This window comes from Monopterus albus, unplaced genomic scaffold (genome assembly GCF_001952655.1).
Source record: "Monopterus albus unplaced genomic scaffold, M_albus_1.0 scaffold53.1, whole genome shotgun sequence".
In the NCBI taxonomy this organism is placed as follows: Eukaryota; Metazoa; Chordata; class Actinopteri; order Synbranchiformes; family Synbranchidae; genus Monopterus; species Monopterus albus.
In genome coordinates, this window is record NW_018127933.1 from 1,409,249 (window position 1) to 1,421,734 (window position 12,486).

Genomic DNA, 12,486 nt, shown 5'->3' on the forward strand with positions numbered 1-12,486 from the left:
TTGTGACCCAGTCAGGCCTGGACAGACATACAGAGGAGGTTTGGGCCGGGGAAACAGGACAGCTTGAAGAGATGAAGAGAGGCTCAGTCGGCTTATTTAGGTCAGATTGAAACAAGAATCAGGGTTATTGAAATAGTTATTTAATTATAGAGCTGAAATGAATTTGTTATACAAATAAAATAGCAACATTTTAATTATCAATTTTTTGGTTTTCTTCAGTGGACATTTGCTGGTCTTTACTGTGTTATATGAAACAAAATATCTTGTGGTTGTGGACTGTTAGTCAGACAACAATTTAAAGATGTCACTTTGTGCCCTGGGACATGGTGACAGGCATTTTAAAATGTTTAGTGGATTATTGATTAAATAGGCTATTAATCAAATCATTTGCAGAATAATTATTAAAAAATAATAATTGTTAGTTGCAGGAGGAGCTGGAAGGGTTAATTACACAGTTAGTCAATTAGCAGAACAGTATTCAGCAGCAGTTTTGGTAAAAATTATAAGCCCTTTACAGACATGGGATACATAACATTGCTTCTTTCATCGATCTGTTAAAGTGATGGCTTTCTGACATTCAGGCATAGCCTAGCTCACTTTTACATTAATGTTCCTCACAGCTTCTTTCAGACAGAACCACAACCGTGACTGAGAGAGCCATGGTACAACAGGATGGGAGAGGACAGAGTTTTCTTACTTACTAACATGGCAGATGAACCAGAATGTGTTCCAGGAGAAATGTTTTTTCTTTTTTCTCATGGTAGTACTGTTTAGGGTATTCTCCAAAATAATCATGGTTTTTATGAGCTGAGTAACTCACAAAGTAACACAAGAGACATGCGCAGTCACTTAGACTGTCATGATTGGTACACCCACTATACGTAACAACGTCCTATGTCAGTACATCATATTGTGTGTGCACATTGTTTGCTTTTTGTGAATATTTGCTGTTTTTCTCTCTTACTTACCGTTGTTAATTAAATATCTTTTAGTTTTGGATGGTTGGTAAGGCAAAATATAATTTGAAAATGTTACATTGGACACTGGAAAATCTTGACGAGCATTTCTTCCTTTTTATTTGACTATTTATAGACAATTAAGTGATTGTTTAAAATAAATACTTTAATTTTTAATTACAGCCCTAAATTAAATTGCCGATTTGTAGTGTAAGCAGCAGTGCTTTTATAATTTGAAGGGTTTGTCACTGCGGATGGTTGTCATGCTGTCATGTGTTTTTTACGGTATATAAACCAGCCAGGACAGTGATGCTGGAGTCTCACTCATAAAGGTTCACATCTCTATCTCACCATATCACTGGCCAGAGACGCCTGTCTCCAAGCTCCTAATCCTCTGAAAACATTTTTCTGCGTTTGCAAGCTCATATTTTATATTTCTGTTTATTGTTACGGGATATTTATATGGGAAATTGGGAATTTCACTTTGTTAGGCCCAACTCTGAGAAGCACTTGAGACTGACAAACAAACCAACAGACAGCCCTAAAGATAACAAACCCTTTAGGCAGACTTGATGATGGTAGGATAGAGAGCCACAAGCACACATCAGATCACTCTGTCCTCTTTTTCTGTCACGAAAGTCTCTCCATGGGCTCTGGGATCGGCTGCATGCTGACTCATTGTGGAAAACTCAGTGACTGGCCAGTGGTCAGAGCATCAAACAGAGCCTGCACAGTTTACATTGATATGATCCATTTATTGGGAATATGATACAGTTGTCACACATTATGGTCAAATTTTGCTACATTGCTCTCTCCACATCTTAGAGGAATGTGGTGGCCTTGGTATGAACGAGCACTGAGCAGGATTGTTCACAGCTCCACCCAGCCCGTGTGATCAGGCAGGGTGATGTTTGGCCCGCTCTGTGCATTCAGAGGAGTCGGGGGGTCTTTGATGGAATCTGGTGTTTGTGTAATGTTGGAGAGCCTGGAGTGAAGTCAGGGGTGGGGGGTGGGGAGATTCTGAGCCGTTGGTGAATTAGCTGTTCTGATGGGCGATGGAGGAGGTTGAGGGTGATGAGCTGTTTAAATGGGTCCCTTTGTGCCCCTTAAACGCATCACACACTTTCTCTTGCACACACACAAGCACGCTTGCCAATCACAGCCATATGTGAGTCACCTTTGAGCTCAGAGCAGCATATGACCCAAGGTATGAACGTCTCATTCATGAGATGATCATGTGGAAGAGTGTGTGTTGATATGACGAGTCAGGTACTGTAGATCGAGTCACGTTTGTAAGGATGCAGATAGTTTGTCATGTTTTAACGTCAAAATAAAAACTAGACAAAGGTCAGAGTTTGGAGGAGGAGTTGAGTAGCATCCACAGATGTTTAAACTGCTGGCAATTGATTTTGGTGCATTATTTAGAAGGCTATAGCAGTCTTGTTGCCTGCAGTGGTGGAAGAAGTACTAAGATTCTTTACTAAAGTAAATGTAGCAACACTACAGTATAAAAATACTCTGTTAAAAATGTTAAAGTAAAAGAGCAAAGGTATTAGCACCTATATATTATAATTAATGACACATTATTGTGTTATTACAATTACTGACACATTATTGTATTCATCATTTTAATGTTGCAGCTGATAAAGGTGTCACTTAATAGCAGAAATCTTACCAGCAAGTGATTTTCCTAAAACAAGTTCGGCTTCATTCAAGCACAGCTCCAGTGAGTTCCCTGGTCTTGTTCTGTGTCACAGCTCAAAACACACCTGATGCTTCATACACTTGGCTCCATTTGTATCCACTCTGGATTTGGGCCTGAGACCTGACCTGACCCAATCAGAATTTGGATCTGAGCTGACTCAAGCCATGAGTCCAGTCTTGGTACCTCAGAACCAAGTGGACCCATGAAGGCGTCTGCTATGCACCAAGTATGGTGTGTGTGTGTGTGTGTGTGTTTTTTCCAGTATCTTTTAATTTTACCCTTCATTTCTATGAAATCGAAACCCGTTGCTGCCATGTAGCCCAGACTATTGAGCACAGAATAATTATAGTGTGCTGTGGTATGTTAAAATGAAATGGTTTCATGTGACAAAAAGATTTGTTTAGAATAAAAAATCCTTTGCTTTCTGTCCTTGTACATCAAGGAAGGGTTGTCACTTGTTAGCAGCGCTGCAAGAAGATCCCAAGCCTCAGACTTCCACAGCTACCACACTGATTATTGCCAACCCCGCTGTTTGTTAGTCAGCCTCCAAGGAAAACAACCCCGCCTTTTTAGCCCTGTTACCAGAGCGAGAGAGAGGGAGGGGTGGGGGCTAACAGCATCTGGCTGGAAGAGAATCGAGTGAGAGAAAAGGCGCTAGATCTGATTCTGTGCTGTCTTTGATTAAATTTAACCTTAACTGTATGAGAGGGTTTGACACATGTTGGAGCACAGTGGGGTAGAACCTTTTGAGGATCCTCTGATGCCCCCTAGAGGATAATACATTCTTCTTCTCATGGAAAATGCTGCCAAGCTCCCAAGTTTCCACTTGAAGCTTCAGAAACCTCTTTGGTTTTCCTCTTATGCTACTTTAAGGAAAAATTTGTTAGAGCTAAATTATAGTTTCTGTTACCTAGTTTGCAAGGTATTGGCGATTGTGCATGACATGAGACTTGTGTAAGAGTCTCCTTAGTTTCTGCGTGACTTAGTGCATGTGTGTGTCTTTGCACGTGTGTGCGTGCACACTCGTGTTGGAGCTAGGGGTCTGGGCAGTGTTCCCGTGTCCATGCACAGCCCCCAGAGTAAAGTAAACACAGCGGCTCTTTTCTCATCCCAGCCGTCAGCAGGTTCTCCCCAGGCCCACGCCAGAGACCACACACCCAGACCACACACACACACTCACTCACACACACGTACTGTACACACTCATATATATATATACACACACACATAGCCCAGACCTTTCCGCAGATCCTTCCACATATTCGCATACACATAGACCACACAACACCATCTCTGGCCCCTTGCACGCAAACTAGCTGAGCTGTCATTCTGCCCAGCGTGTGTATGTGTGGGCAGGCTTGTGTGTGTTTGTGCATGTGTATTTCCAAGATGGAGGGGGAATAGGATCAAAACACTCCTGGAAGCAGAATCAGAATTGTACAAAGTAAAGAAGCCAGTGCTCTGCCCCTCCCACCCTAAACATGTGGGATTGATGAAGGGTATACCGAGCTCTTGTTTTAGGCCTGTTAACCTCTTATCTTCGACATGTCAGATCCATAGCCCTACCATTTCCTCTGACAAGCACAGGGCAGCAGCAGCAACATGAGGTAAATCCCATTGGAGTTTTCTCATTAACTCAGGGAAGTCAGGGCGATGGAAGCGGGGGGGAAGGCAAAGGTTTCCCAGAAAGGTTCCTACTTGTGGAGGTTTGTAGGTCCATACATTTGCTGTTGTCCCACCCCTGCTTTTTATTTTATTTGTCTCATATGCTGTTGTTTTTCCCAGGTACACCTCTACAGTTTTAAATCAGTTCTGAGAAACGAAAACCAGCGTCACTCTCATGAGAGTTTATACTCATTAGTGCTGCAAACCAAATATTAATCATGATTGATTTTAGAAAGTGATTAGTCCACAGAGATTCTGAACCCTTTTGACTTTCACCCCCAGTTCTATGTAATTTTTTGTGACCTTGGCTGTTAAAAAAAAAAAAGATGTCATTGCTCTTAGGTACTTTTTAAATGGCATTTGCTATTTTAACAAAGGGTTATGAAAGAACATTTTACAATACAATGACCACTATGCAACTTAACAGTTTTATTGCACAGTATGTGTTCACTAATGTTTAATTCATCATGCCTAATGTTTTGGGACACGGAGCTGTACTGTGTATACAACTGTGCTGAGCGACAGATCGCACCATTGTCTTATAAACATCAAGCTTCTTTACGACTGATTAATCTGCTGTTTTTTTGATTAATGAATTCAGTTTAATCAGTTTAGTTTATAATGGGACAGAAAATAGTGAAAGGTATGGCCCAGGTTTCCAGAGTCAAATGTGACCTATTTAAATCTTGTTTTCTCTGACCAACAGGGCAGATCCCCAGATGTTCAAATGGCAAATTAAAACTGAAGATTCTCATAGTTAAGAAGGTGAAACTAAAGTTTAATCAACTGTAAAGTAGTCGCATATGAATTTTCTATTGACTGATTATTTCAGCTGTGGTGTGAAGGTTTGTCAAGTTCAGGGTCTGTGGAATAAGTGTTATTCAAGTTTTTTTTATTTTGAACATGTTTTGTAAATTTAAAATTTTAAAATAAGCTCACTTTATATGAACTAGATTTGTACTTATTAAAAAGCCACTTCTACCTTTAGCTACCTTAATGTGATGTCTTTTCAGTCGACCAGATGGGGCCCTGACCCTATGATCGAAGAGTGGACTTATTTATCCAGACAAGATTACAGCTTCTCAAATGGGAGGATTTTCTTCATTTCTATGTTTTACATCATTATAAACTGATTGCTTTGTTTTTTGGCTGTTAGTTGAACTTTAGCAATTTGTCATATGTTAAGTTATACCATTTATCTGGGAAGTTGACATTTTTTTCATTATTTTCTAATATTTTATAAAGTAAACAGTTATTTAAAACTCAAGAATATTTCTCAGATAAAATGGTGATGAAAATATTACTTAAATTGCAACATTAAGCACAGTTTTCTGCTCTTGGTAGATGCACTGGCTGCTGCAGGGGTTGACCCTCCTGTCACAGGAAAGTCTCACTAACAAGGAGCCTAATCACTGTTGTGTTCTGCCGGTTGTGGTTTCCTTTGACATTAGCCCATGTTGGCACGAGGAAGTCTTCCTGCACCTCAGTTGGACACCTACACCTGATTAGTGACCATATAACTGTCCACCGTAAACTTATTGCAGCTCCGGCCCGTGTGAACTCTTGCATTGTTTGTGGAGAGTGTGTCTTGGCTGTGGAGCAACAGGGCGGAAGCCTTGCTCACGTCCAGATTGGTCAGCATTTTTCAGACCTGGCAGTAATTTATTAGCAAACATCTGTGCTGCTGAAATCCATCCTTTGAATTTTTCATTTGGAATCATCCCTTCTCGTTCTTTCCACAGCCCCAACAGGAACTGATTTACATGGGTGCTCCTTCTTTGGTACCGTAATCTGTAATGCATTGTGTGGGCTTTTGTGGAATGACTGGAGGGGTCAGGTTTATTTATCCTTTGCTGTGAGGTTTACATTCTTTCTTGTCCCCTGCTCTCTGTCTGCCCATTTGTTTTTGGCTCCCTTCCCTATTTTTCCTATTATCTGAGAGATAAGTGCTGCAACGCATACATTTTTCAAGACCTGCAGTTTGGGAAAATAACACTAGCCGCCAGCCAAATGCATCTCCTATTTTGCTGCCCCAGTTACTTCGAAAACCTGATTGTCTGTCTGCTTGGAAATCCAGTGAAGGTGTCTGGTCAAGTTTTGAAAATAATAGTAAAATTTGTGTTAGCATTATTAGGATGAACGTTGTGGATTCACTAGCTATGGCTCCATGTTTTTTTTTCTTTTTTTGGCTCCATGTTGACATTATCCCAAAGACCTGGAGGCTGTTGTTTACTATAGAAACGTCTAGTACATATTTCTACAATAACCTTGATTTTTTTTTGTATTTGAAATCTAAACAATTTAAAAGGTGACTAATGTCTTTAAATTGCTTTTTCTTTACCAAAAGTGCATACATAAATAATAGTAGCTAATTACAGGATCACATATATAGTTGTGTGTAACAAAGACAAACAAGCAAATTGTCAGATTTGACAATCTTTAACCAACAAATGTTTTTACTTTTATAAATGATTTAAACAGTGAAATGATTAAAAAAAACACTTGATTAATTTACTGTAAATAACCAATGAATCTGATCACTGATTGCTTTATTTCTAGAGGTCTTCCTAGTGTTAACCATCAGTATGCAGAGGTTGCTGAGTTGTGTGTTAACCGGTCCCCTTATGTACTCCTCCCCTGCCTGTTATTTGTCATGTCCAGGTGCTGATCGATCCAGTGTTCCTGTCTGCCCCAGGCCACCATGTCTCGCGCACGTCAGCCCCCGCTGGTCACAGGCATCTCGCCCAAGGAGGGTGCAGCCTGGACCAAAGTTACCATCCGAGGAGAAAACTTGGGCACAGGCCCAGCTGACCTCATCGGTAATACGTCTATAACCGCATAGCTACCCACACATGCAGACCTGTCTTCATAAAGTGTTATATTTTCTATGTTGGTTTCAGCTTTTAAAAATACATTTACGATAAGAAATACTATCTTCATGTAAAGTTATCCGATTTCACCCTGGTGATGTTTTATATACTTCCCCTTCATATTTGTTCTTTCTTGCTCACGCGTAATAAAATATACATTTAGTTATATAAATTATCTCTAGATAGATATGCACAGCATAGATATATAGAACGTCACACCTATATAAATATACAAAATGTCATCACTTTATGTAATTAACATTTATTTTTACATCATTCCTTTGTTTATATTTCTCCTTTACTGAAGAACCATACTGATATTGATTACATTTGGCTGTTTTATTTTTAATTTCTGTTATGTTGAGTATTTTGTAACTTTAGTTATATTAACTGATTTTATTAACTAATCATTCAACAAACCAGAGCAGCCCCTTTTTAACCAGGCTGATGTAACGTTTGTTTTTGCTTATATGATATGTAAGTAGACAGGACCCCTGATTCTTTTTCTAATAAGAATTTCATCACCTTTTCACTGTTTATTTTGAGGACAATTTAAATCTTAAGCAATATACAGTAATTACTAATTCTGCAACAATTTTTGTATTGAAAAAGTAAAAACAATGTCAGCTATTAATTATCATTTAGTTTAAAATGGCTATGTACATGAATGTCTAAATAAAATATAAATTAATTTGATCTATTTTTACCAGTTTATCTTGATTTCCATCATAAATTGAGACATTGTGCATTTTATGTGGAAATATTTAATGCTGGAAATGGTCTTTAATGTTCACAGGGCAAAATAATCCCCTGGTTTTGTGGTGAAAGCACCTTAGTAGTTTTAGTAGAAGGAAAAAAGCACATTAACAAAAAAGAATAGAAAACCTCAGTTCAGACCTACCAAATAATACACAGTATTTAGATATTTCACTGTTGTGTATTATAGTTCAGCTACTTCTGTGGTACTGTTTGTCTGCCTGCTTTTTCAGCAACACAATAAAAACACAAATTTGTGTTTCTATAAATATTTAGGTTACTGTATGCCCAGCTTGAGAAACTCAAGAGCTTATCAGTGTGCTTTAATATGAAAATATGTTGGTGTTTATCTTATGGTTTTCAAGAGCCACACAGATGACTTATGAGTTTGAGCATCACACCTTTATACTGATGTTTTCCCTCCTTTACGCTGCATCTTTGGTTGTTAACAGAGGTGGGGGCTGTCTGTAGGGCTCAGACACTGCTCCACACTTGGCAAGCCGTGCTGTGACCAGTGATACAGGTCTATTTCTGACCATGAATTTCCCTGGGGCCTGGAACTGGACAATTAAAATGCACTAATCTGTGTGAGTGCTTAAGTATTCAAACAAAGTGGCCACTGGAGAACAGATGCAGGAAACGGGACTCTAACTGGCATATTATTCACGGTTTTATGGGTTATTTGTTGATTAGCTCTCACAGGCTGTTATGATGTTTGAGTATACACACATGAAACTTACTGAATCCCTTCAACTGGAAATGTCATAGTAATCCTGTGTCTGTCTGAATAGTATACAAGAAGGTTTAAAAAGAGGGCGACAGATGTAGGAGCAGAATGCACACTATGCTGGTAACGAGCCACTTAGCACTGAAGTGACACGTTGGCTTAAAGGAGCTGAGAGAGCAAGAAAGGTCACGGCCACCCACACCCATAGTGACTCCAACTCCAACTTTGACCCATGGTGACAGTTTTGACTAAACTTGCTGACAAATGCCAATTCTGTCTGAGTGTGCACCTCTTGTCATAGATAGTCTGTGCTACAGTTTATTTACGCTGTCATGGTGTGTCTGTATCGCTAACCCTTTTCACCTTTACCCTCTCTTTCCCAACCCAGGTTTGTCTATCTGCGGCCATAACTGCCTGCTGACAGCTGAGTGGATGTCAGCCAGCAAGATAGTGTGCCGCGTGGGTCCTGCCAAAGACGACAAGGGAGAGATCATTGTCACCACTAAGTCTGGGGGTCTTGGTACCTCCACAGTTTCATTCAAACTGCTTAGACCTGATAGGATTGGTAAGACTCACAATAGGAGACAAAAATATTTGCAACTATTAATTATTTACATTAACAGGTTGTCTTTTAATTTAAAATTTCATTTCATTTATTTGTTTATATAGCACTTTGAGCACCCTTGGGTGTTGTAAAGTGCTTCACAGCAAAATATATAAAAATAAAAGCAGAACATGTTAAGGCACATAAACTATTGAAAATGAACACAAGTTAAAATTACACAAATTTGGAACCAAGGTCTGTAAGGAACTATAAAACTCCTATACAATAAAAATGTTTCAAATTACAAACACAATAAGATTGCAGAATATAAAATCAAAAAGTCTGTAGGCACCTGTATAGCGCCACTGCCATAAGTGCCAAAAGCCAGTCTGAATAAATGTACCTTTAATTTAGACTTAAAAACCATTAAATCAGTTATAGACCGAAGCTCAGGAGGCAGGGTATTCCAGAGCTTGGGGGCATATACGACAAAAGAATGATCACCCCACTTTTTTTTTTATTATTATTTTTGAAAAATTAATGTCATGACGTAGTGAAATGTGCCTTTTGCAGGGTCCCAGAGCCCACAGTGACGTTTTCAGATGACTTATTTATTTGTACAACAGGTCAAAATCTGAACATATTGAACTGACATTGATATAAACAAAGGAAAACAGAAAATCCTTGAATTTTAAGTGGCTGCATGCAGGAGCTTTGCTGGATTAATAAAATTGCTGCAAACAATAAAATGACTGTCAGTGCACAGTAGTTGTTGATTAATTTTTTCTCAAATAATTAACAAATGATTTCAGTACTACTCCCAGCCCCTTCCAGTCAAGTGTAATGTTTGTTTCCAGTGGTTTTACAATCTGTATGACTCTCTCACCTTTCTTTCAAATGAGGAACCTTTTTAAATAAAACTAAACTTAACAGCATCTTAAAAAGTATGAGGAAGTTCTGAAAGTTTAGGAGGGAGGGAGCCTCAAACTCTGCACCTTTTAAATGGACAAGACTTGTCCACCACATTTCTAACAGCGTAAACACAAGGAAACCGAGAAACGCATTGACCAAACAGTGATGGACATGCCTGGATATATGATTTGCTCAGCATGTCAGTAATGTTGGATAGTTAGCCAAAAATGATTATCACTTTTTATTGTCTATTTTATGATTCTAGTTGCACTAGAGATATTGTCTGTACACATGGTGTTACTCTTTTGCCAATTACACCAGTATCTTTATTAGTTTTTGGAAACTTCTGTTGCTGTATACAACTTGCAGTGTTACTTTATGCTGTATAGTCAGATTTGTGAATGTGTTTCTCTAAATTGATTGGTTTTTTATTTACATTTTTCTTACATGCAACATCAGAATGATCAAGATGTTTTCTTCATTTGCTTGCATTCTGTCCATTTGCTGAGCTGAGGTCCCTCTGCCACTTTTCTAGGACTTTACAGAAGTGGCAATATTAAAAATTACAATAGGAAGAAAGATACAATACTGTACACTACCAACTAATTAAAAGGTAAAACAATACAAGGCACAGATACTAGAATAATTTTAAAAAAATGTTGGTGTCAAGCCACAAGTGTTTCCTACGTGATGTTGGGTGTATTGTTTGCAGGTGTGCAGTCCGTGTGTGAGCACACATCTGGGATGTGTTGTGGAGCTCAGTAACGTGTGTCTTGCCTGTCCTGCCCTTTTCCTGCAGGTATCCTGGACCAGTCTGCTGTGTGGGTGGATGAGCTGAACTACTACGACATGAGGGCCAACCGCAACAAAGGCATCTCCCCCCTCTCCCTGCGACCCAGCAATCCACTGGGCATCGAGATAGACAAGTACGGACTAGGAACATATGAATAGAGGCACTCAAATTGCTCAGTACAATCACACCACCATAAACACACGCACTCTAGTTCAGAGTCATGGTTTACATCCCTAAACAGAAACAAATTCTCCCCATATGCAGACGTTTGAAATATTATGCCAACACAGCAATGGCTGAACAGCCTCTAACCGCTGCACACAGGGAGTGGAAACACAGTAATTGTGTATAAAGCAGCGAGGACAACGATAAAAATGAATTTGGAAAGAACTAAGGCAGCAACCCACACACATGTACATATACTGCCTTGGAGCAGGCAGTGCGGAGCTGCCTCCCACGCGCCTAGCAGGGAGCACAGAAGTTGTAATGTATAGTTTGTGTTGTCAGGTTCTGGCATTGCTGGCTTAGTGTTTGTTTGGTTTACAGGGGTCAGGGGCAAGTGACTGCTCGTGGCCAGAGACGAGACCCCCATAAACAAGCTGTACCGTTCGCTCGCCTCCCAGGGTTGTGCTAAACTTTTAGCACACATAGCGAGCACAATTCCCTTTAACAGTAATACATGAACACTGCACCACTGGTTGGAGTCAGTTTGTTACATGAAGGAGGAGATGTTTTGTTAGTAAAAAAACATCACATTGTGTGTTCTGTCAGTGTGATTGTGCACATCCTCGTATGGTGATGTCACTGGATGGTTATTCAGCTGTAGCTCTTTGAACAGCCTGTTTATAATGAAAGTGTTTAAGAAATGAAGACTGATCAATTACTAAATTGAATGGGGTGAACCAAGTGAAGTAGCTTTTACTTTGAGTTTAGTCATTTTCATTCAGTAGTTACACCCCCTAAATATACAGTGAGATGTAAAAGCTGAACAGCTGAGTGTTGTATTGAACTGCCTTCTTTGGTGATTTTAGTTTGGCATCTTTTGTGATGGACTAAAACAGTTATGGTCACAAAGCGAATGAGACCAGTAGCGTTTTCCTGCCAGCCCCCCACCTCTAACGATCTGTGAAAAGGATGTGCATGGCCTCTTTAAAAGACAAAAGATCAGAAAGGCACCAGGCCCAGATGGCGTGACCCCCTCCTGCCTGAAAGTGTGCACTGACCAGCTGGCCCCCATCTTCACACTCATCTTCGACAGATCACTGGAGCTGTGTGACGTCCCCTCCTGCTTCAAACGCTCCACCATTATCCCAGTCCCCAAGAAACCCTCCATCAGTGGACTGAGCAACTACATACCTGTCACCCTGACATCTGTAGTCATGAAGTCCTTCGAATGACTGGTGTTAGCCAACCTGAAGGACATCATAGAGGACCCCCTGCAGTTCACCAACCGGGCTGTAGAGGACCCCCTGCAGTTCATCAACCAGGTCAGTGGACGATGCAGTGAACATGGCACTGCATTACATCCTGCAACACCTCGACTCCCCAGGGACCTAGG

At 40.0% G+C, this 12,486-nt stretch overlaps 1 protein-coding gene across 2 annotated transcripts in view; it reads left to right on the plus strand.

Moving 5' to 3' along the window:
- The window catches only part of exoc2 (exocyst complex component 2), a 46,058-nt gene that overhangs the window by 2,059 nt on the left and 31,513 nt on the right, over positions 1–12,486 (plus strand). Inside the window, exons 2-5 of one of the 2 annotated variants that reach the window (XM_020601956.1) lie at positions 5,033–5,091; positions 6,988–7,145; positions 9,068–9,244; positions 10,935–11,061. In XM_020601956.1, the coding sequence (XP_020457612.1) occupies positions 7,028–7,145; positions 9,068–9,244; positions 10,935–11,061 (422 nt within the window). In that variant the 5' untranslated portion in view covers positions 5,033–5,091; positions 6,988–7,027. The remainder of the gene's footprint in view (positions 1–5,032; positions 5,092–6,987; positions 7,146–9,067; positions 9,245–10,934; positions 11,062–12,486) is intronic. The other variant, XM_020601955.1, reaches the window with a different exon arrangement.